This window comes from Chelon labrosus (genome assembly GCF_963514085.1).
Source record: "Chelon labrosus genome assembly, chromosome: 12".
NCBI classification, from domain to species: domain Eukaryota; kingdom Metazoa; phylum Chordata; class Actinopteri; order Mugiliformes; family Mugilidae; genus Chelon; species Chelon labrosus.
The window spans coordinates 17,748,047-17,768,428 of record NC_140345.1 but is presented as its reverse complement, the minus strand read 5'-3'; the positions used below and the strand labels follow the sequence as shown (position 1 = coordinate 17,768,428).

General features: G+C 42.8%; 1 protein-coding gene across 1 annotated transcript in view; it reads left to right on the top strand.

Annotated features, from left to right (window-relative positions):
- The window catches only part of LOC311497373 (RNA-binding motif, single-stranded-interacting protein 3-like), a 109,610-nt gene that overhangs the window by 35,577 nt on the left and 53,651 nt on the right, over positions 1 to 20,382 (top strand). Inside the window, exons 3-4 of the mRNA XM_084557653.1 lie at positions 6,648 to 6,706; positions 14,456 to 14,547. Of these exons, the coding sequence (XP_084413779.1) occupies positions 6,648 to 6,706; positions 14,456 to 14,547 (151 nt within the window). The remainder of the gene's footprint in view (positions 1 to 6,647; positions 6,707 to 14,455; positions 14,548 to 20,382) is intronic.

Genomic DNA, 20,382 nt, shown 5'->3' with positions numbered 1-20,382 from the left:
GTGTTCTTGATGATTTTGTAGCAGCTGATTGATACAAAACCTAAACCTTAGACATGTACTTCAGTCCTGAGCTGCACTGCCGAATATTTCATGGAACATTTAATTGTCATACTATTTTCAGAGCTGCGCTGCTTGGAGTTTTGAGTAAAAGAACCAGTAACTGTAATTTTTAAGGACAGGTTTCTTACTGAATGACATGTAGCTTTTTGTAACTGGGCCCCTTTTCAAGTGTGCACCAGAAGAATGATGCGAAAAAATTTTTTAGCAGGTGCAACAAAGCCAACAGAGTCTTCACGTGTCCACACAGTTCTGAAAAGAGCTTGTGCAGGCCATTTAAATAGAAGCCATTCCTATTATTATTACACACTGCATGTAATGACTGATCTTCTTCACCACTTCAGTCTCATAGCAGTTTGTAGAATATGTCACCTTTTATTCTGTGACACATACCGCGAGTTGTGTGAAGATGCAGTAGCAGCAGCAGATAGAAACACCTCCGACAAAGAGGTTGATGTCGGTTCAAGCAGCACCCAGGTCTCGACCCGGCAGCAAGTGTGACCGACTCACTTTATTCTTCCTTTGTGCTTGTCCGATTTCAGTCGCTGCTTGGTTAGGTTTGGGCAGTAGGACGTTTAGGTTTATGAAAAGACCAGGGTTTGGGTGAAAGTTAAGTAAAATCCATGTCCAAGGACACAGATCATCTTTAATAGCATTTCATTTCGTCCCTGCAGGTCCTTTCCACAGCAGACGTTTTGGTTTGTGAAATCAGAAGTTTATTATAATATCAAGAATGACTGAATTCCATTTAGTTAGGCCTAGGAGACATAGTACCAGTGTTTTTATTGTGCAGTCTGGCTCTCTTTCATACTGCACTTAATGGAACTGAGCCATTGTTTAAAAAAAAACAAGTAAAATGTCTACTGTGAAAAGTGTCTATTGGGACATTGGGAAAAATACCTCTGCACAGAAATGGAGAGCCCGACAACCAATCAGAGCCATTTGGTTGTAAACTAATTCAGCTCCATAGCGCTGATGATGTGTACGACTATGTTGCCGCTACTCTTCTGTCCATCGCCGCATAAATCCCTTCCAAATGACTTGATTGGTCCGGCAGATCTTTCTTCAGAGCATAATCTTTTCCGAACAGAGGGGTTCCAGACCAACCTCCCACCACATTAATATTGTTGGCAGCAGGGGAAGTCGGGTGGGCAGAAAACACTGACACCTACGTCATACCTCTTATAGTGGTGAGAGAACACGCCCTATCTTTAATTGCATTATCTGTGATGTTGTCACACCTAATTTCACAGTAATTACATTGATAACAAGATCCTATGTCTTGGATCCGTAATGGAGAAGCTATTGAACTATCTCCTCCAAAGAGTTGGCCGAGGATGAAGCGGAGATTAAACTCATCTAAACTCAATTATTAACTCACTATTGTATTTGAAAAATAGGGTATATCCATCGGTTTGGTCTGACACAAATCTGTCTGACAAAAGTTCTCCCTCAGCTAAGATGGAAAAAGGGAAAAACAAATCTTTTTCTGAGACTTTTCCCGAGCGAATAGCTTCTTTTTTTTTTGTTTATACTTGTGGTTATTTACCTTATGATGACCACAAATGACTATACTTCTATAATGCCAAATCCTGAATGGACCGAAGCTTATAATATAAACTTCATGGAAAGCCCTTCTGGCAGATTAAACCTAATATTTCAGTGACATTAAGCCATCTTCTAAATTCACGGCACATTGCCTTTTCATCATGAAAGCAGTCCAAGGCTTCATTTCTTTATAGTGCCTGAAGATGTTAAACTACATATGGGGAATGGACTCCGAAGGCTTCTAAAGCGCTGCACTCTCTCAGTCCTCCCTCTGTGTTTGTCCATTTGAGTCTAACTGGCAGAGAGGGGGGAAAATGAGGGAAAAGCAAGAGACAAGACAGCTGTATCGGATCCCCAATTAGGAGATACCACACACAGAGAGCAACCTGCGTGTACACTAATGCACGCACGCAAACCAAGCCCCGGGCGGAACACACACAGACACACACACACAACTTACAAACACACGGGGACGCGCGCGTATACACAGATGCGCACGTATGTATATCCACACACTCACAGACATCCTTGGAGAGCTGCAGAAATGATGCCTGTGCCTGTTTGTTTGTGTGAGTGTGGGTGGGTGGGTGGGAGGTGTGGTTCAGAAGACATCAAACGGTGAGCATCCATAGGCTGACGATGCTCCACAAGGGAACGAAAACACCGATCTGATGCTGTGGGGGTCCTCTGAGGACTGTCATTAACACTTCACTAACGCACGCACACACACACACACACAGATTTTGTCAAGCCTGCCAAAACTGGGTGCACCGAGCATCGTGTTGACATTCCTCCTTAAGTCTCAGCAGTCTAGAAAATACTGTCAGTTTCAGCGGTTTTACTGTTCTCTGTGTATCGCGCTGGAAGAAATCAAAACTTCCACTTTGGCAAGGGCTCTGAGGAGTTTCCATGTGTCGAGGAGGACACGTAACTCAAATTGAGAACCAGCCTGTCAGCTCTACGCCCCACCAAACGAACCCCCGACCGATGCATTCTTCGCCGGCTTAGTGTTGTGGAGCTTTGTAGCGTTTTCTGTGAAGCCAAGGAAAATAGAGAATTTTTGGCCAGCCAGCAACTCCCGTTGAGTAGTTTCTACCTCATGACACACAACACACACAGATTTCTTCTGCAAGACTAAGGCTCAGCTTGTAAGTCAGAATCCGCGGGAGTGAAATCGTAGAACATGAAGCCATTCAAGGTGTTTCACTCAAAGTTGTAGCCTGCGCCGTGTTGAGAGACGCTTTTCACTTTAATCATTTTGTCACATGTCAGATTTATTGATGAGGGAAAAAAGTTTTCTTTATGGCAAAAAGTTTTCTTTATGGCCATCGAGGTTGTTTGCTGTGGCTCAGGTTCCTTTTTTTATTTTGTGGTTTTGGTAACATTACACTGCTGATACTTTGCACTTTACTCCTATTATCGACTTAGTCATTATGGGCAAACTCAGATGCGTTTCAGAACAATTGAACTTCCCGTTTTACGCACAATGGAAAGAAATGGAATAATTAATTGCTACCCCTGACCATCTGGCTCCTTGTAGTCCTTTCCTGGCATGTTTTTAGTATTCCAATAGCTTTTACGAGTGTCTCGCAAGTCACTGGCGTGAGGTGAAGTGAAGGTCGATGTTATTTCAACTCACTGCTGGAACCGGCGAACGGGCTCCAGTTGGGACTTGAACACAGAACAGGACATTCTGCACTTTCCTCTCCTCTGATTCCATCCTCTCTTTAACCTCCTCACGTCATCATCTGGTCTATTGTCAATACTCCATTCCATTTCTTCCCCACAACAGCGGATTGTTGTGGCTGTCTGGATGCAATGAAATAATAGCATTGAATGAAGTCCAGAGTGAGACACCATTTTGGATGGTGCAGTGTTGTTGTAATTTGACATTTCCCCAAGGCCATGGCGTCATCCTCCAGTCCTCTCCACCTCTCCTCTCCTCTCCTCTCCTCTCCTCTCCTCTTTCTGTTTCCCAGTTAAGCCAAATTGTGCAACTAGAGAAGGAACAGGTGGGATTTGTACGTCACGCACATTGATCCGACAATAACACAGCAGCGCATTATTTGTTTTCCGGTTTGTGGAAATAGACAACTGTGAACATGTCTTTTCAAGTGTGTCCAGCCCGGGTACCTCTTTCTTTTTCACGCTCGCAGAGTCTGCAAATGGTTCGCATTTCTGTCGGGGTGGGGGGAAAAAAAAAACACAACCTGCCAAAACACTGACGGTGCATGAGATCTTTGTCATTCATTCAAACTCCGCAGCTCAACATGCGCACACGCACACGCTCATGCAACTGCACCTACATAAGTATTTGCATTCTCATATGCGTTCAGGCACTTTCACCTTCACCGTCGGGGTTCGCACTCACGCGCTGACGCACACTTGAAGACTCAAAGAGCCGGTGCTGGTGTTGCCAGATGGTTTGTGATTACCGCTCTGGTGTGTTTGATCTGTGATGATGCCTCGCGTGTGCATCTCCATGTGTGTTTGTCATTCCGTCCATGAGTGGGCGATTAGTCCAGAGTGTTTTCCACGTCGGCAGCCGTTGGACAGCTCCCCAAACCGCAGACCAACAACCTTGTTTACCACCAACCGTGACTTTTCTTTTTCTTTCCCTTTTTTTTCTCTTTTTTTTTTTTTTTAAAGGAACCACACAAACGCCAGAATTGGTTTCTGTTTGTCTCAATCAGTGGCTTTGTAAATACCCCAAAATATCTTGATTTGCAAGAAATGTGTGACGGTTGAGCATTGTTTGATTTTCAGTGATTTTTCTCCGTGCCAATTTGGAGATCATAAGCTGCTCATCTGTCATGTTTTGTGTGATAGCAGCCTTTTAGTCTCTTTTTTTTCCTGTCTTTATTTCTTAAGTCTCCTGTCCCAGTAGAGTTTGATGTGAGGCTGTCAGGCGAGCTAGTCTTCTTCTCTCTGACAGAACCAGTTGGCTGACAGAGACTCTCCTGATGGTGACAACTAAATGATCTCTTCTTTATTAAACACCTCTTACTATCTCTCTATCTTTCCCCGGCTGCCTCGCCTCCTCCTTCCCTTTAGTGTCTCATTTTATATTTTGACTGACTGCTCTCCCTCTCCTCATATATTTCTCATTCGTCAGAGTCTCTCTCTCTCTGTCTCTCTCCCTTCCCCTTCCTTCTCTCTTCCCCTCTGCTTGAAACCACCTGCATTGTATCCTCATTGAATCGTTTCCGTCTCCACCCTCGTCGTCTCCCTCTTTTTCCCTGATAGTGAAGAGGGAATACACTTCCATCCCTCACCTGGGGCCATCAGCTAGTCACTCAGCATGTCAGTCTGTCAATCTGTTTGATAGTCACTCAGCCAGCCAGTCAGTCATTGTGCAGCAGTGTGAAAGCATTAATTAAAAAGTCTCATCCACAAAGCCAGGCAGTGATCCAGGCTGATCTCAGCGATTCAAGCTTTCTGTCTCCGTCTTTTTCAGGCTCCCTTTTCTGTCTCTGTTATCCTCTCTCCTCATACCAAACTCAGCCTCTCTCGCGGCTTTCTCCTCTCCTTCCAGGAACACTGAAAACTGCTCAGATAAGAAACATTATTAACTGCTTTCTGAGAACCTGAGAACAGAGAGCAGGAGAATGGAGGTGGAATGGAGGGGGAAATAAGGGATGGAGACAAAGAGAGAGGCAGAGGTGTCAAACATAAGAAAGAGAGCAAGGTAGCGAAACGGACTGGAGACATTAAAAGTTGGCAGAGAGGACCGATGGAAAGAAGTATGGAGGTTTGGTGTAGGCTCTTGGAGCAGCATTGGGTGTCATACCGATGGTTATTATTATCATTTATGTGACAGAATTGTCTGCGTTCAGGAGGAATTGGAAACAGATAGGGACAGAAAGGACAGATAGAAGCTTAGATAAAAAAAAAAAAAACTGCAATCAGTCTCTTGTGCTATATGCCTCCTTTAAGAAACTGAGGCATTCTCAACGCTAATATTCTGATGTTTTGCTGGTATCAAACTAAAGTCGCTGTGCACCCAAAACAAAGCAAAGGCTAATGAAAATATGATTAGTTTTACAGGTATTTTGTCACAAACCAGACTAAAATTCTTTCACAATGTATATATCAAACAAAGGCGACTGGAATACCTTGAGTTTTCTTGAAGACGTTTCACCGCTCATCCACGTGACTTCTTCAGTTCTAAATGACAGGTGGTGAATTTAGGTCAGATAACTGACATAAGCATGGCACTTAATGAGTTAAGCTTAATTTATACTACCGCTGCACACTGAGTGCGTAGCTACACCGTAGGGGGTTGCGCCATCAAAAGCATTTCTACCTGTGCGCTGGTGTTGTTATGTATTGTTCTGTAACTACGCCACCGAAACACGAGGCGATAACTGGCCAGCTGTGTTGAGTTTCACGCTGTACTTCACCCAAGGCCGAGTGAAACTGAGTGCTTCATGTTGGAGTTGAACAGTTACGTTTCACTAAAATTATTGCACAACAGAACGTAGAGAAGACACCTGAGTGGACGGTGTGCATGAGCCCGAACAAAGGAGGGCTTAATGTGCTCATCCGGCCGCTGAGTCACGTGAACAAGGAAGTGCATTTCGGACCAATCACATTGCGTCACTATGTCACATAGTTACATTTCTGGGAGGTGCACGTCAGGCTATGACGTAGGGTCCTGTGTAGGGTCTGTGGCCTGGGGCATCAACTTGCGGCAGTACTATAAATTGTATATTAAGCTAGCAGGGTTCCAGTTGGTTCTGAGGTGAACGAGAATGCAAACCGTCCAATGGCTGCAGGAACAATACACCCTGAATGAACTAATTGCTGGTTTAGTTCAAATTTTAGGGTCAAAGGTTATCAAAACTCAAACTCAGGAGACTGTGAACATCTGCACAACGTTTGATGATAATCCACCCCTTACTGTTCCATTCTGCCTGGACCAACGTGATGAACAACCGACTGACGGATTAACATTTTAACCATGCATCCAACACAGTTGAACATAACTTGTTGGAAATGGTTCAATGGCTGATCATACCTATTATTTTTTTTTTTTACAGATATGGGAAGATTGTGTCAACGAAGGCCATCTTGGACAAAAACACCAATCAGTGCAAAGGTGAGTGAGCATCCACTGACTTCATCCAGTATGTGCGGACACATTGTACTTCGCAGACTCCGATTTGGATATGGGATTTGTGTCTGGAAAACATCAATTGAAAAGTGATTGAGTTTGGCAGCTTCAAGGCAGACCAATCAGTATGGCGAGTGCTTTTGTTTTTATACATCCCTTTCTTTTGTACTTTTTTGCATGCCCTATTAATCAATGCCCGAACGTTTTTACTAAATTGTCAACAGACAGCGTTTCGTCACAATCAAGTCCATGTGTTCTCCTTGGAGTTGTGTGTTCTGCAGCGTGGCGAGATTTCGTGTTTTTACGTTGTATGCGGCGGCACTGACTGAGACTCGCCATAAGGACCATGTCAGCCTTTAATCTATCTAAATGGTGCACTGCTAGAGTGCCTTTATTTTGTTTAACTTCTCTATGATGGTGATTTCTGGATTGCACTGTAATGACACTCAGAGTTAAGCAGCTATTGAAAGCAAGACGTTGGCATTGTTGTCATAGGCTAAATCAAAACGGAGAACACAATGCAATATCCACAATGTGTTTCGAATGGTCTCTGTGGTGAAGGAGGCTCTCTCAAGTGTCTTCTGATGAGAGTCTGCTTGATTGTTGGAGTGGTCTGAACAAAGCGCTAATCAATATGATTGTAGTCGTCTGCTTCTGAAGAGGCACACAAGAGCATGTGTTCAGCGTGATTGCTGCTCATCTGCCGGGACTGTACTCAGAGGTACACTGACATGGTTTAGGACAACAGCACAAATGCTCGGTAATCAGCATTTCAGTTTCAATGCTATGAGTGAAGGAAAACCTGGCCTGATTGATACTGATGGCAGAGATGGAAATGTAATATCCAGGACTTTTTTTATTTTTTTCCTGTGCTGATTACTTAGGATAAAATATTTTGAGGGAATGATTGCACTCCTGTCTGTTTTAACTTTATAATGAGAAAACCAAATCTCAGTGGAAGGTACCTTAAAAGCTATTTCACTTCAGTTATTATCTTGGATCTTTGTAATTAGCTGGTTAAGTAAATCTTATAAACTTTCATCATTCCCGGTACCTGCTTTGGCGTCACATAATCAAATACGTCTTTCACCTTTGAACGCATATTGAAATGCCTTTCCTGACATCATTACAGCATAGCCAAGGGGAAGCCAAAAAAAAAAAAAAATCTATAAACCTGGTGGTAATTATCAGTTAGTCTTCCATTTTCTCAACTCATTAATTTTTATTATTTTTTTTTTTTTTTCAAATCAGCTGCGTTTCTTGAAATTAGATTTTGAGAACCCGTTTCAATACGGGCTCAGTGCTCCAGTTCATGATTTTTATGTTTGCTAATTATGGCTTCACAGTTCTTTGTAGTGCTCTGTGGTTTACAAATGAAAAAATATCATCTGTTCATGATCACGAAGCAGCCGGCGCGGCGAAATCAAATGGAAAACCGAACTTCAAGCTTTGAATTATATTTGTGCGACATGGCTGGTGACTGTTTATTTGGGAATCTAAAATTTGCTCCTCTCAAACTTGGTTTTCGGAAACTGCGAATACCACATCAGGGACGTACGCTGTGTGACTTGTTCCTTCATTGCCATTTTTTAGAGTCAGTCCCACATCAAATAATAAAATAATACTCCACTGCTGAAAATAGTACCATTAAACACTTTCTGTCGCTGTTTTAGTCATTGTGTGTCTCTTACCGAGCTATTTTAGGTCATTTCAATAGCCCGGATGCTGTAAATTTCTACAGCTGGACGATCAAAGCTCCTTTGGACTGCTGTTCAAAATCAGATAAAAAGTGAATTAATATTGCTACCAATACGAAGATAGTCATTTAATAGTCAGCAGGCTATGAGATATATTGAAGATTCATACTCGAGTAGAAAACTGACAGCCTTGTTTAATCACTATGTTCTGACTAATAATCAGTACAGAGCAAAGATTTGAATTTGAGTTGGAGAGTCAGCTGTGATCCTGTGTGCATCAAAGGAAAGGGCCAGTTCATGGTATCTATGTCCACCGCCCACAGAGGCACCTATATCATATCCATTCATACTGCAGTATAGGGTATGCATCAGTATGTCAGCTGAGACTTTGCAGTATTTAGCTAAAGGATCTTTCGGATAACGGTGAGTCTCCTCGCACAAAACAAGCATACTTTGTGCTGCTGGAGGATGTACAGTTGGTGTGCTGGCAGTGTGTACAGTCCAAGTGGGTCATGTACCGCATGACTTGGACAGATGATGAGATTTGCAGTCTTGTCACATGGACCCTTGGCCCATGAATTGGCATAATGCGCGGTCTGCATCAACCCAGACCCTACGTAGACCCTAGTGCCGTAGTCTGACGTGCACCTCCCCAGAAATGTAACTACGTGTCAGGGCGATGCAGACCGCAAGAGCTGTGATTGGTCCTCTTGGTAGTAGCTTCTTTCCACTTTAGTATTTCCAGCAGCATCTCCATCTTCGCAGTTTTCGAATTGATTGTTTTGGATCAATAAAGATGGAACACATTGAGGAACCTGAGGACGTTCAAACATTTGTAGGACTTGTCTTTGGCAATATTTCGGCCAAAGTCTCAGTCGCCATTGTTGAAAGTGAAGCAGGAAGTAGAAACAAAAATAGGTCACACTGTTTTAGGCATTAACTGCACTTCTACAAGGAACACGGTTCATTGCTTTTCCATAAAAGACTCATTTACCGTAGTGTTTGCAAACATTTGAAAATGAAATTTAGATTTAAAAAAAATCAATTTTACGAACTATACTGGTGATGTCTTTTGAGAGTAACTGAAGTTTTATCTTGCAGAAGACAAAACCATTCAAAGCAGTTTGGTATTTTAAGCAGGTTTAACAACAAGGATGTGCGCTTGCTAGTGAATAGTCATGGTATTCTCTGTTTCTCTGACTGTTTCAGAATTCAATCTCTGTGCATCCACCTGTAAATTAAAGCTTATTATTTAATGCTCGGAATACCCATAATGCACCAGCTGTAGCTATTGCAGCATTTTCACAGGCTGTGGTCCTCATCAGCAATTTGTGATGTAGACTTCATACATCTCTTAGTTGTTAACTCACAATGAAGGAGTTTCATTATCAGTCGGCCATTAGAGTGTATTACAACCGGATAAGTGTTGGTTTGATTGCAAAGGCATTCAGTGGGGACAAGATAAGTGCTTAGCGTGACTAAGAGAGCACAAATTGGCACAGAGAGTTCTCTTGGAAAGGGAGGGATGGATGGGCGGAGGCACAGAGAGCTGGAGGGAGGGGGGTAAAAATAACCTGGGGCTGACAGAAAAGGAAGGGGACCCTTTGAAAGTGATGATTTAGCAGACAGCCTCTTCTCTTCGGGAAGACTTTGCAGAGAGGAAAGAGAGAAGCGTGGAGCGTGAGATTCTGTATGTAGACAAAGAGACAGGTGAATAAATAAAGTCATGTTCCTTTGCAGTGTGAGGGGATAGCGTTGGGATGATTTGCATACTGTTGTTGTCGCCAGGTGGAGAAAAAAAAGCCTTGTGATCTAAATTTCTCAGAAGTTTCACTTCATCTTTGTCCCTGAAAAATGTATGGTTCTCCACAATGTATATATTCATGTGTGGCGCATACAATGAAATGAAATGCGCCATCATTAGAAGTGACGGTTATTTACGTGAACAAAGAAGGCGACGCTTTTGCTTTATTAGCCGGAAAGTGTATGAAGACATTCTTTGTAAAGTCCTCTGCTTTGCCGCGCGCCCAATGTTAAGTACACTGACAGTTTTCTAGTTAGCAGTGTGGGGGCTCGGAGGGCGAGGGAGAGCACACACAGCACAGGATGGAGGAAGGGAGAGGAAACCACTTTAGATTGTAAAGGATTTCCATTTCCCAAAGACAAGCGCCCTCCCGCTCACTGTCTCCATGTCTGCTGCTGCCCCCCTTTAAACACACACACTCTCAGCCTGCCTCTCTCTCTCTCTCTCTCTCTCTCTCTCTCTCTCTCTCTCTCTCTCTCTCTCTCTCTCTCTCTCTCTCTCCCCCCCAACTCCCTGCCACCCCCACATTCCTCCTTTGCTCTGTCTGTCTTCCTTTCCTTCTGTACTCAGTTAGCCTATTCTAATGGCTCAGGGCCAGGAACTCTGGGAGCTCAGGAGATTGGATGGGATCTAGCGGTGTGTGTTCGTGCACGCTTCTGCGCTCGTGTTTATCTGCGCTTCCATCTGTGTCTATGCGCCTGCACATGTGTGAATTTATGTGCGCTCTTCGTAATAAAACATTTTTTTTTCATTCACCAGTGGAATATTTGTCAGGCCTGACTGAGCAAGATGAATTTTCATTTCGGTGTCATCATAAGGCCACAGATGGGTGGGACGGGGCACAAATGAGAAGGATTATATAATTCTTTTTTTTTTTTTTTTTCATTCTTCCGTTCTCTGGAAATATCCTTATCAGAGAAGCTGTCGTTTACATTCACATGAGATCAGAGCTTTCACTGAACAAAGAGGGCAAACTTTAGTGTTTACATAGAAACGTACATGTTGAGCAGACGTTTTGTGTAATGATTTGGAGCTGTCCATTAGCTTAGGACGTGTGGTGCACAATAGTCCGCCCCGCTGAAGTGTCCTTGAGCAAGACAGTGAACCCCTACCAGTTTCTGGGGTGCTTTCTATCTCTAATACTTAATCCCGAGCTCCCCGGACAGAAGGCAAATGCATTTTTAGAAAAATCTTTAGGATCTTTTCTTGAGTGGTCAATAAACTCAAAACAAACGACACATTCTCCTCAAGGCTGATGTTTTGTCACACCAAACTAGCAAGATGAGCACTTGGAGGAGGGGGAAAAAAAATGTACCTATCACTCAGGAGTGGCGCCTGGAGATAGGTGTGATGTATTTTTGCGGCTGAGCCAACCCTCATCTGTGCCAGGAGTGTAAAATACGCACCAAGTCCCAGACGTCTTTAGATGTGGAGACTAACTTTAAATGTGCGGGGCAAAGCTAGATTACATGGCAGCGTCCACAAACGACTCAATAGTTTATTTACTGAGCATGTACAAGGCTCCTGAGACGTAGACTCAATTTCCTGGTACTGTAATACTAAGGACACGTTTGATATGAGCCGCGCAGTTGATCGGTAAATCACTGCAAACGGAGCAGCTCGAGGAAGTGGCTCTTGGCTACATTGCAGATTAAAGTCTCGGGCCTCTAGTGTGAGGGCCGTAAACTTGCAGAATCAGCCGATTACACCTGAGTGCTGTGTTTTCACTCTGCAGAATCTCCTGTTTGCGAGTTACCACCGGTGATAAAGGATAGTCCACTGGCTCTGTTCAACTTCCAGCTAATACAGCTGCATTAAACCTGTGCACCATAATAATATACCAACTATATTCTGCTATATGCAAATAATAGCAGATACTGATAGCATATGAGAAAACTACTGAACAGCACAGGAGTTGATTAAAGCCATTAGGTATATACACAGATGTGTAATTTAATCAATTAATGTTTTCATATTAATTTACAACAATGTCAAACTGAGATGATCATCTTTTAATGTTAAAATACTATAATGTTGCTTATAACAAACAACCAGCAACATGTTTTATTTGTATTTTCTTACTTCTTATTGTTATTTTTATTATGACGATTCTTGTTCTAGATGGATCCAAGTAATTCAAATTGTATCCTCTAATAGTGGGAACAAGAAATAGATACATTTTTCCTGCTCAAGCAAATAAACTACTATCCAGTGCCATGATTTGCTTTGTGTAAATCTTTCAATGTCCGTTAATAAGTAAAACGCCACATTACTGATGTGAACTAGCTTAAAGCTCAAAGGTCTGTCACATTAGTGTCTTACACGGCTGACAGTCAGTCAAGTTGTATCAATACGGTTGCTCTGTTTTTGTAAAACTGCACTGAAAATGTTAACAGTACCAACAAAGGGCCTCTGATTTGCACTGCTGATGATTGAATTATCCACTGTAAATTGTGTTTTGGGTTTACTTTCCCTACTAATTACGTGGACGGCCTATGCTTAAACAAACACCCATTAGTTGGTGTGAGACATGACTTATGAAACTTTTTCTGGAATAAAATGAAAGCACCCCACCACGCTGATAATGAATACTGTATGTGCATTCTCAATTAGTGGAACTGTTTTGGCATGGCCCTAGTTAGATAAATATAGATTAAGCATAAAAACAGTGAAAGCCTGTGTGTGTGGAGTGTGCATTTGTGCTTGCTGGCACATATTTACCAAAATGTTTTCTCTGCATATCTGTGTATCCGTGCTTGTCTTGATCAGTGTTTGTCAAAGTGACTAATGTGTGCACATAATATATGTGCGCAGCCACGGTACCAAGTTGCATGTGTGTTTGTGTAACCCTTTTTTGGCTAAATTGTGGGTTTCTCATTAGCAACAGTATAAATATTTGTGTGTGCGGTGCAGATCTTGCTGTGAAAGCAGCTTGCTGCCTTTGAACAATAAAAAAAAAAAACTCATCTGCTTATCAGCAAAGCGGAGCGGGCTTCCAAACCCTGGAAGAGACGAGAGAGACAAGAGCAGATGTTAGGAATGTAGCATGTTTGTGTATGAGTGTGTGAGATTCACTCATTCCTAACGTGTTTACATTTAGGATTGTAATAAGTGCTGCTTTTGAAATGGGGATCATTTATTTGTGTTAACACGCAGCCCACTCAGAGCCGCAGCTGGAATTTCAAAGCTGCTGCTGAATATTTCTCCATGGCCTCATGCATGTGTGTCAATACTTGTCTTTCTTAGTCTTATATACAGTGGAAACCGTTCTCACAGTCTCGCAGTCTTCAGCTTTGTTCTTGTGTGCCACACACTGCAGACCCTCTGAAGACAGACGGTCTTTATTTTGCTTTTTGACATCTCTTTCCAGCTCCACCCTTGTGACCCGGTAAAACAGGACATATCTCCAAAAGCAGACATTTATATGTGTGTGTCTCAGACCTTTCGTCCTTTAATGCTTCCTGTAGGGCCCAGCCTAGATCCCCTGAGCCTCAACAATCTAACAGATACACCGTCCACATGCACGAAGAGACACACATGTTGACGCTGGCTTTACTGCAATAAAATCGACTGAAGCTCCCTGTGTCTTTATTTCTTTACAGAGGGCTCTGAATCACTTTTAGTGCTGCGTTAAACGTAGATATTTTTCTTGATGTCACTGTTGCAGTATTGACCACCACTATAGGACTATATGTGCTGACAGATTTAATGTGGCACAGGGGGGGAAAAAATGGCCTCACATGCAACAAAGTGAGATATTAAATGTTAGACAATAGGAAGGAAGTAGATTTTACATTTAAAATTGAACATTTGAACACAGTGTATGCATCTGCTGTGGCAGCCATTAGATCTTTGTTGCAGTGCACTGAGAGACACTGAAGTCCTTACAAAACATGGACAAATTTCCATTTAACCACCCCCCCCCAAAAAAAAAACAACAACAACAACTCGGATCCTAAATAGGACTGAAAGAGTTACTGTGATGACGCCAGTTCTGTTAATGTTCTGTGCCGAAACACATTTAACACGGGGATGTAGGAGCTTTCACTGAATACGTGACCTGACTTGAATTCGACACATTTGTGGGATTTATGCAGCGTTGAAAACAAAACACAGATTTCTTGCTCAGCAATATTCAGAACGCTGCCTGATCCTGATATTCTCCTTTTATTCCCCTCTTTTTCTTCTCATCTGATTGTGTGTTTTTTTGTGTGTGTGTGTGTGTGTACACAGGCTATGGCTTTGTGGACTTTGACAGCCCTGCAGCAGCCCAGAAGGCTGTGGCCTCGCTCAAAGCCAGCGGAGTCCAGGCGCAGATGGCAAAGGTAAGCATCCCTCCGTAGTCTGCTCTCCCCGCTGCGCCTAACTTGTTGTCGTCGCAGCTGCTGTTTGCCGCTCTTGCAAAGCTTAAAGGTAACCGATGGTGATAGATGGAGAGGACTGGTGTATTTTTGTAATCATGATAAAGACAATTACATTGATTCACTTGGGACTGATAGGTGCTGCTTCGATTCCATGACGGCCGTGATGAGATTATTGATCAAATCCCTGAAAAGATGGAAGAAAACATGTAGCAGATGATTTATATGGTTTAGCCGGTATCCACCCGTCCTACAGGCTCTTGGCTACTATATATTGTTCTTATATGCTCATCTTCCTATTGTTTTGTTTTAAAAATCACAATAATAGTAGAGGTGGCATAGACCAGGGAGTCTTGCATCACATCACTATATAGTAGCAGTGAATTTGCCTTGCTTTCTCTTCCCTTAGAGAGAGCATTGCATGCAACTCTGCACTGTGTGTGTGTGTGTGTGTGTGCGTGTGTGCGTGTGTGTGTGTGTGTGTGTGTGTGTGTGTGTGTGTGTGTGTGTGTGTGTGTGTGTGTGAATCAAGCATTTGTGGCAGTGCTGTGCCAGAACATGTGGGCCTAACCAGCGCAATCACATTATCCTTCTATGCCTGTGAGAGAAAGACAGAACGACACTGAATAGCCTGCCTTGTTTTCAGATTCATTAAAGCTGTATCGCTGCATACTTCCTCTTATAAATGAGAGAGGATTGCAATTAAAATGGGCCAGTCTTCAGGCACCAGGAGCATCCCATTGAATTAAACAGCAGCAAGCCTCTGAGCCACCTTTGCCTCGCTCTTCTATTAAACCTCTTTTCATTAAGCTTCCATCTCTTATTTTGTTCCTAACGGCTCGAGGTGGTGGGTGGGGGCATTTGGAGGAGCAGTGTTGATGTGTTTAGCTGTTATTATTGAGGGAAGAACCCTCGACTCCTTGGAGATTGGGTTTTCTGGGCTGGAATGGAGGGCAAGGAGTCAATTCCAAATGAAATCACACAGACTTCATACTGTCTCATGAACTAATTATGCAGTGTGCTGCTGATGTCCAACCTTACTTTCCAGGATCAGCGTCCAATGGTTAAGTCAGTCTCAAAAACACAGATGCAGAATTTCCATCTTGAGCCCTTACCATTTTGTAAGATGAGCAGTTTAATTGGTGTTTGGTCTTGTTCATTGAGATTAAGCTAGGACAGGGGGCTTCTGATCTTAGCTGTGAGCTTTTCGACCAAAGATAGAAATATGGTGGTGGTAGGGTAAAAGGGGCCGATTAACTTAATGGAGATGAGACATAAAAAAAAAAAAGACAAATGGTTTGGTTTGTTCGAAGGAGAAGGTTTAGTTTTGGAGATAGAAGTGTGCTGATCCGACACTGAACATTGCTACTAAGACAGTGGTGAACTGACATGTCTCAAACTCATATAAGAACCTTCTCTTGGTTGTACCCCAATCAGGCATAACATTATGACCACCTGCTTTATATTGTGTAGGTCTCCCTTGTGCGTCCAAAAGAGTTGTGACTCATCAGAGAATGGACATGGGTCTTAATGAGGGTGTCCTGTGGTGTCTGGAAACATATTTGTTGTTAGTGGGGACCTTTGGATCCTATGGGCTGAGGGGAGGGGCCCCTGTGGATCATCCTACAGATACTTGATCAGTCTGGGATCTAGTGAATTTGGAGGCCAGCTCAACACCTTGTGCTACTTTTTATGTTTTTTTAGTTGTTCCTAAACTGTTTTTGTGTGTGTGCCTGTGTCAGGCTGCTGCCAAGGAGTGTTATTGCTATGGGGTGGGGGTGTCTGGTCTGATCTAGGTGGGTGCTACATGTCTAAGTAACATCCACACGAATGCCAGGTCCAAAAGTTTCCCAGCAGAACATTGAATTGTGACAAGATGGTCAATGTTATTCACTTCTCCTGTTAGTGGTATTAATGTTCTGGCTGATCTGTGTCGTTCTGAGATGCCCTCTACACTATGTTCTTGCAAATAGTTTTGTGACTAGTCATAATTTAACAAGGAAATAATCCAACTGAAAATGGAGCACCAGCAGTGAGTGTGGGCATTTATTCTGTATATGAACAACATGTTCAGTTTGATCAAGCATCTAGTATAGTAAAGAACATTTACTTCTATATTATGAGAAGGCGCACTGCTATGCTACTGCAGCATGCCTCAGAAGGAGCAGCAGTGTGCTTCCAAAGACCCATAAGTTAAACTACAACTAATTTTGTTTTAATGTAATATTATTGTACACTAGCAAAGCTTCTCTTTTTTTGGCTTTTGCTCTTAAGTGCAAAAGTCCAAGCAAACAAGAAGAAATTGATTGCAAAATCGTAAATATATGTGTGGAGGCACAACTATTTCAGAGAGCAGCAGAAACTGTTTCATCAGTGGTCTCCCACATCTTTAATCTGTAGGTGGAGTGAACCTGGAGCTTAATAGATTTTTGCATCGACGCTTCCACATAGACATGTTTGGATATTAGTTTGAGTAAAGGGGTTTAAATACGAGTTAGAGTTAAAATAGGTGTGAATGACGACTTCACACAGGAGATCAAAAATGTGTCGGGGATGAGCTGTTCTGTGCCTGTGAAGCAAATAAATCAGAAACCCTGGACTAAATAGAAACACAAGACAAAGGAAACAAAAGGATGTAGGGAATTGGAGCTGCCTGAGAAGCAAAACTCAGGGCAAGACATTCATAATGTCTTAAAATGTCAAAAGAAAAAGTATGAAGCAGTTTTACAACTCGTAGCGGAGGATCTGAAAACCCACGCACCAACCTCAAAGAGTTAATCTCATCACAACTGAAGCCTGCCGGTATGTGCATAACTGCATTCACCGTGAGAAACCTTTATCCATTAAACCCTGCAGCCTCCACTGACATCTACTTTGTGGCAGGTGCGTGTTTTGGTTGTGAAGTAAACAAGACCAGAAGAAAATACAGCAAGCAAAGGAAAAGAAGCTCTGTGTGTGTGTGTGTGTGTGTGTGTGTGTGTGTGTGTGTGTGTGTGTGTGTGTGTGTGTGTGTGTGTGTCCTGTTCTCACTTCCTCAGTCTTTGTGGTAATTACTGTTGACCTGAAAGATGATTACTGCTACAGCTGTACTCCCCCATCTCCCTCTCCTTCTCTCTCTCTCTCTCTCTCTCTCTCTCTCTCTCCCTCTCCCTCTCTCTCTCTCTTTCGCCAGCTCACTCCAACGTAGTTTTTCTGACTCCCTGCCTCGTTCTCGCTCTCTCTCCTGGTAAGCATGTCTTTCTGATGAATCGCCATTTAACACTTCAAGTCGTTCTCACACCTAGACTCGTTCCATCTCTCTTGTGGTGTTTAGTCGCAGGGCTTCGGGACCTTCGTAATGAAATGTACACGCGCGTGATGGCTTATGATGCTATCGGTGTGCCCTTTTTCTGGTTTCTCCTCACCTACTGTATGTGCGAGAGAGTAGAAACGGTTCCTGCATGTGGCAAAAACATTCAGCAATGTAAAAATATTGTATATTAAAAAAATATAAGGACATTAGTTTGCAATCGCAGTGACACAGAATCTATTATACGTATGAGCTCTCTCTCTCGCTCTTTCTTTCTTTCTGTCCGGGTGTGTGTGTGTGTGTGTGTGTGTAAAATAACGGTTACCAAGGTCACTATGCTAATTAGAGAGATGGTACCACCGGCAGTGACATTTCACACCTCCCTCCCTTCTTCCCTCCCTTTCTTCTTCTCTCCTCCACTTTGTCCTTGGCTGGCGCGCCTCTGTCTCCCTCTTCCCTCTGTTTTTGGCCTAGTTTAGCTGACCCCCCACCTGCAACCTCCCAGTTTTCTGCTCTTTTTTTTTTTTCTTCTCACCTTCTTCCTTTGTACGTGCTTGTGTGTGGGTGTGTGCGCGCGTGTGTGTGTGTTTGAGAGACAGCGTGTTTGTCTGAAGCAGGTGCTGCAATGCCTCCTCCAGAGTCATTAGTTACAGGGTTGACTGAGGACAAGGAGTGAAGGGTAGGGAGAGTGTGGGTTGAGAAAGGAAGGCTGGGCGTGAAGAGAACACACACTCATAAAGTGAACTAGGTTGCATGACTGACTGCAATTTATAAGCCCTTTCTTTCTTTCTTTCTTTCTTTCTTTCTTTCTTTCTCTCTCTTTCTTTCTTTCTCTCTTCTGCTGCATGCATGTGTGATAAAAGCCAGAAGCCGGATGTTCCCTGGACTTTGTTTACTGATGTAAACAATGTGTGTGCGTGCGTGTGCACTGCCTCTATACGCCTGCATCTCCTATGCGTGTGTGTGTCTGACAGCTGAGGTTAGTGATGGGAAGAGGAGGGCAACAGTGCCGACTGAGACATAAAATAAAGATGAGCGCAGACAAAAACACATACGCGGAAAGACAAAAGCATTTCTCTCTTTCTCACCCCGCTTCCTGCTTGTCTATCACTCTCACCTGTTTCTTTCTGGGAACCATGTCAGCTTCTTTTTTCACCTCTTTTTTCCCCCTTCTGCTTTCATACATTTGTTCAAATATATTTATTTTTTTTGTTGTTGTAGGGGTTTTTTTTGTACGTTTGCTCCTTTTTTTTCTACCTGTCTGAGCCAGACAGCATCCAGATTGTGGAATTTGGTGGCGCTCTGTGACAGGAAAGTCTCATTTTTGAATGGGAAGACTTGCAGAAATAGTGCTGTGGCATTGTTCCTTTGACTTTACGGTCCTCTGCGAAATCTAAAAGGACTAATCTCAGATACCTCCTTACCTAATAAACCACTGTATGGACTGTATGTTTGATTAAAACACAGACATGAGAGAGAAGATGATTTGCGAAGCTCAGCCACTGCCACGTTGTTAACAAGCTTCTCTCTGGACAAATTTAAATTCTAACTGTAATCACAATCTTCTCTTCCCGTGCGAGGAAATATAAAACGTGATAAAACCGCAGCTGATGGGTATGATTTTGTGATTTTCCAAATGCGGATAGATCAACTTTTGGACATGTTTGTGGGAGCAGCTGGTGTTTCTAGAACACATGCCATCATCTTGCGTGGTGTGTGTTCGAATATCACGCTGGAAAAAGTACAAATGTTTGATACAAGCTGTTAAACAAAACCACACACCATTGCCTGTCAGTTGTTAGCAAGCTGTCTGTCGACCGTCCAGTTTGTCGCGTTCAGTACCGTGCAGAAAGCTCAAACTGACAATCTAGAGAAAATATCTTGCACTCGGGAAGTAAAAGCTAGCTTCCTAACATGGATTTTTCCAAGCAATTTCCAAGCTCCTGCACACTCAATGCGCTCATTCCACATTATAAAAAGAGAGTAACATGTAGCTAGTGTCTGTCTTGCATGGATTCAGCTGTTGATAGCAAATCTCAACGCTGTGCACGCTACCCTTTGATTCAAATGACGACAATTAAATCAAATTAGTAGTATATACCATTTTATCTTTTGCGTAGAACTTAGTGTTTGGAAAAACATTTTCAGGACATCACCGAATACTATGTCCGACGAGACTGCCACAATAAATGCATTACATTTGTTCTAGCAGCAGATATTTTAAGCGGAGACTTTAAAAATATCTAGAAAACCTATTTTAGATTAGACATTTGAGTCATTATAATGTTCCTGTTTCCATCCTACTGTCTGGTTCAAGGCAGAGGTGACATTACAAAATACAGATAATGAATCATATTTAGTTTTAAAAGTGGCCAAGGGCGTAAGTGCATGTGTATTCATAGTAACTCTAAAATAAACGCTGTGTGCGCACAGGCCGTACCCCTCTGGGCGAACCCCTCTGCCTTTTTGTGAGGCCCTGGCCACCTCTGGCTCAACAAAAAGTGGGAGGA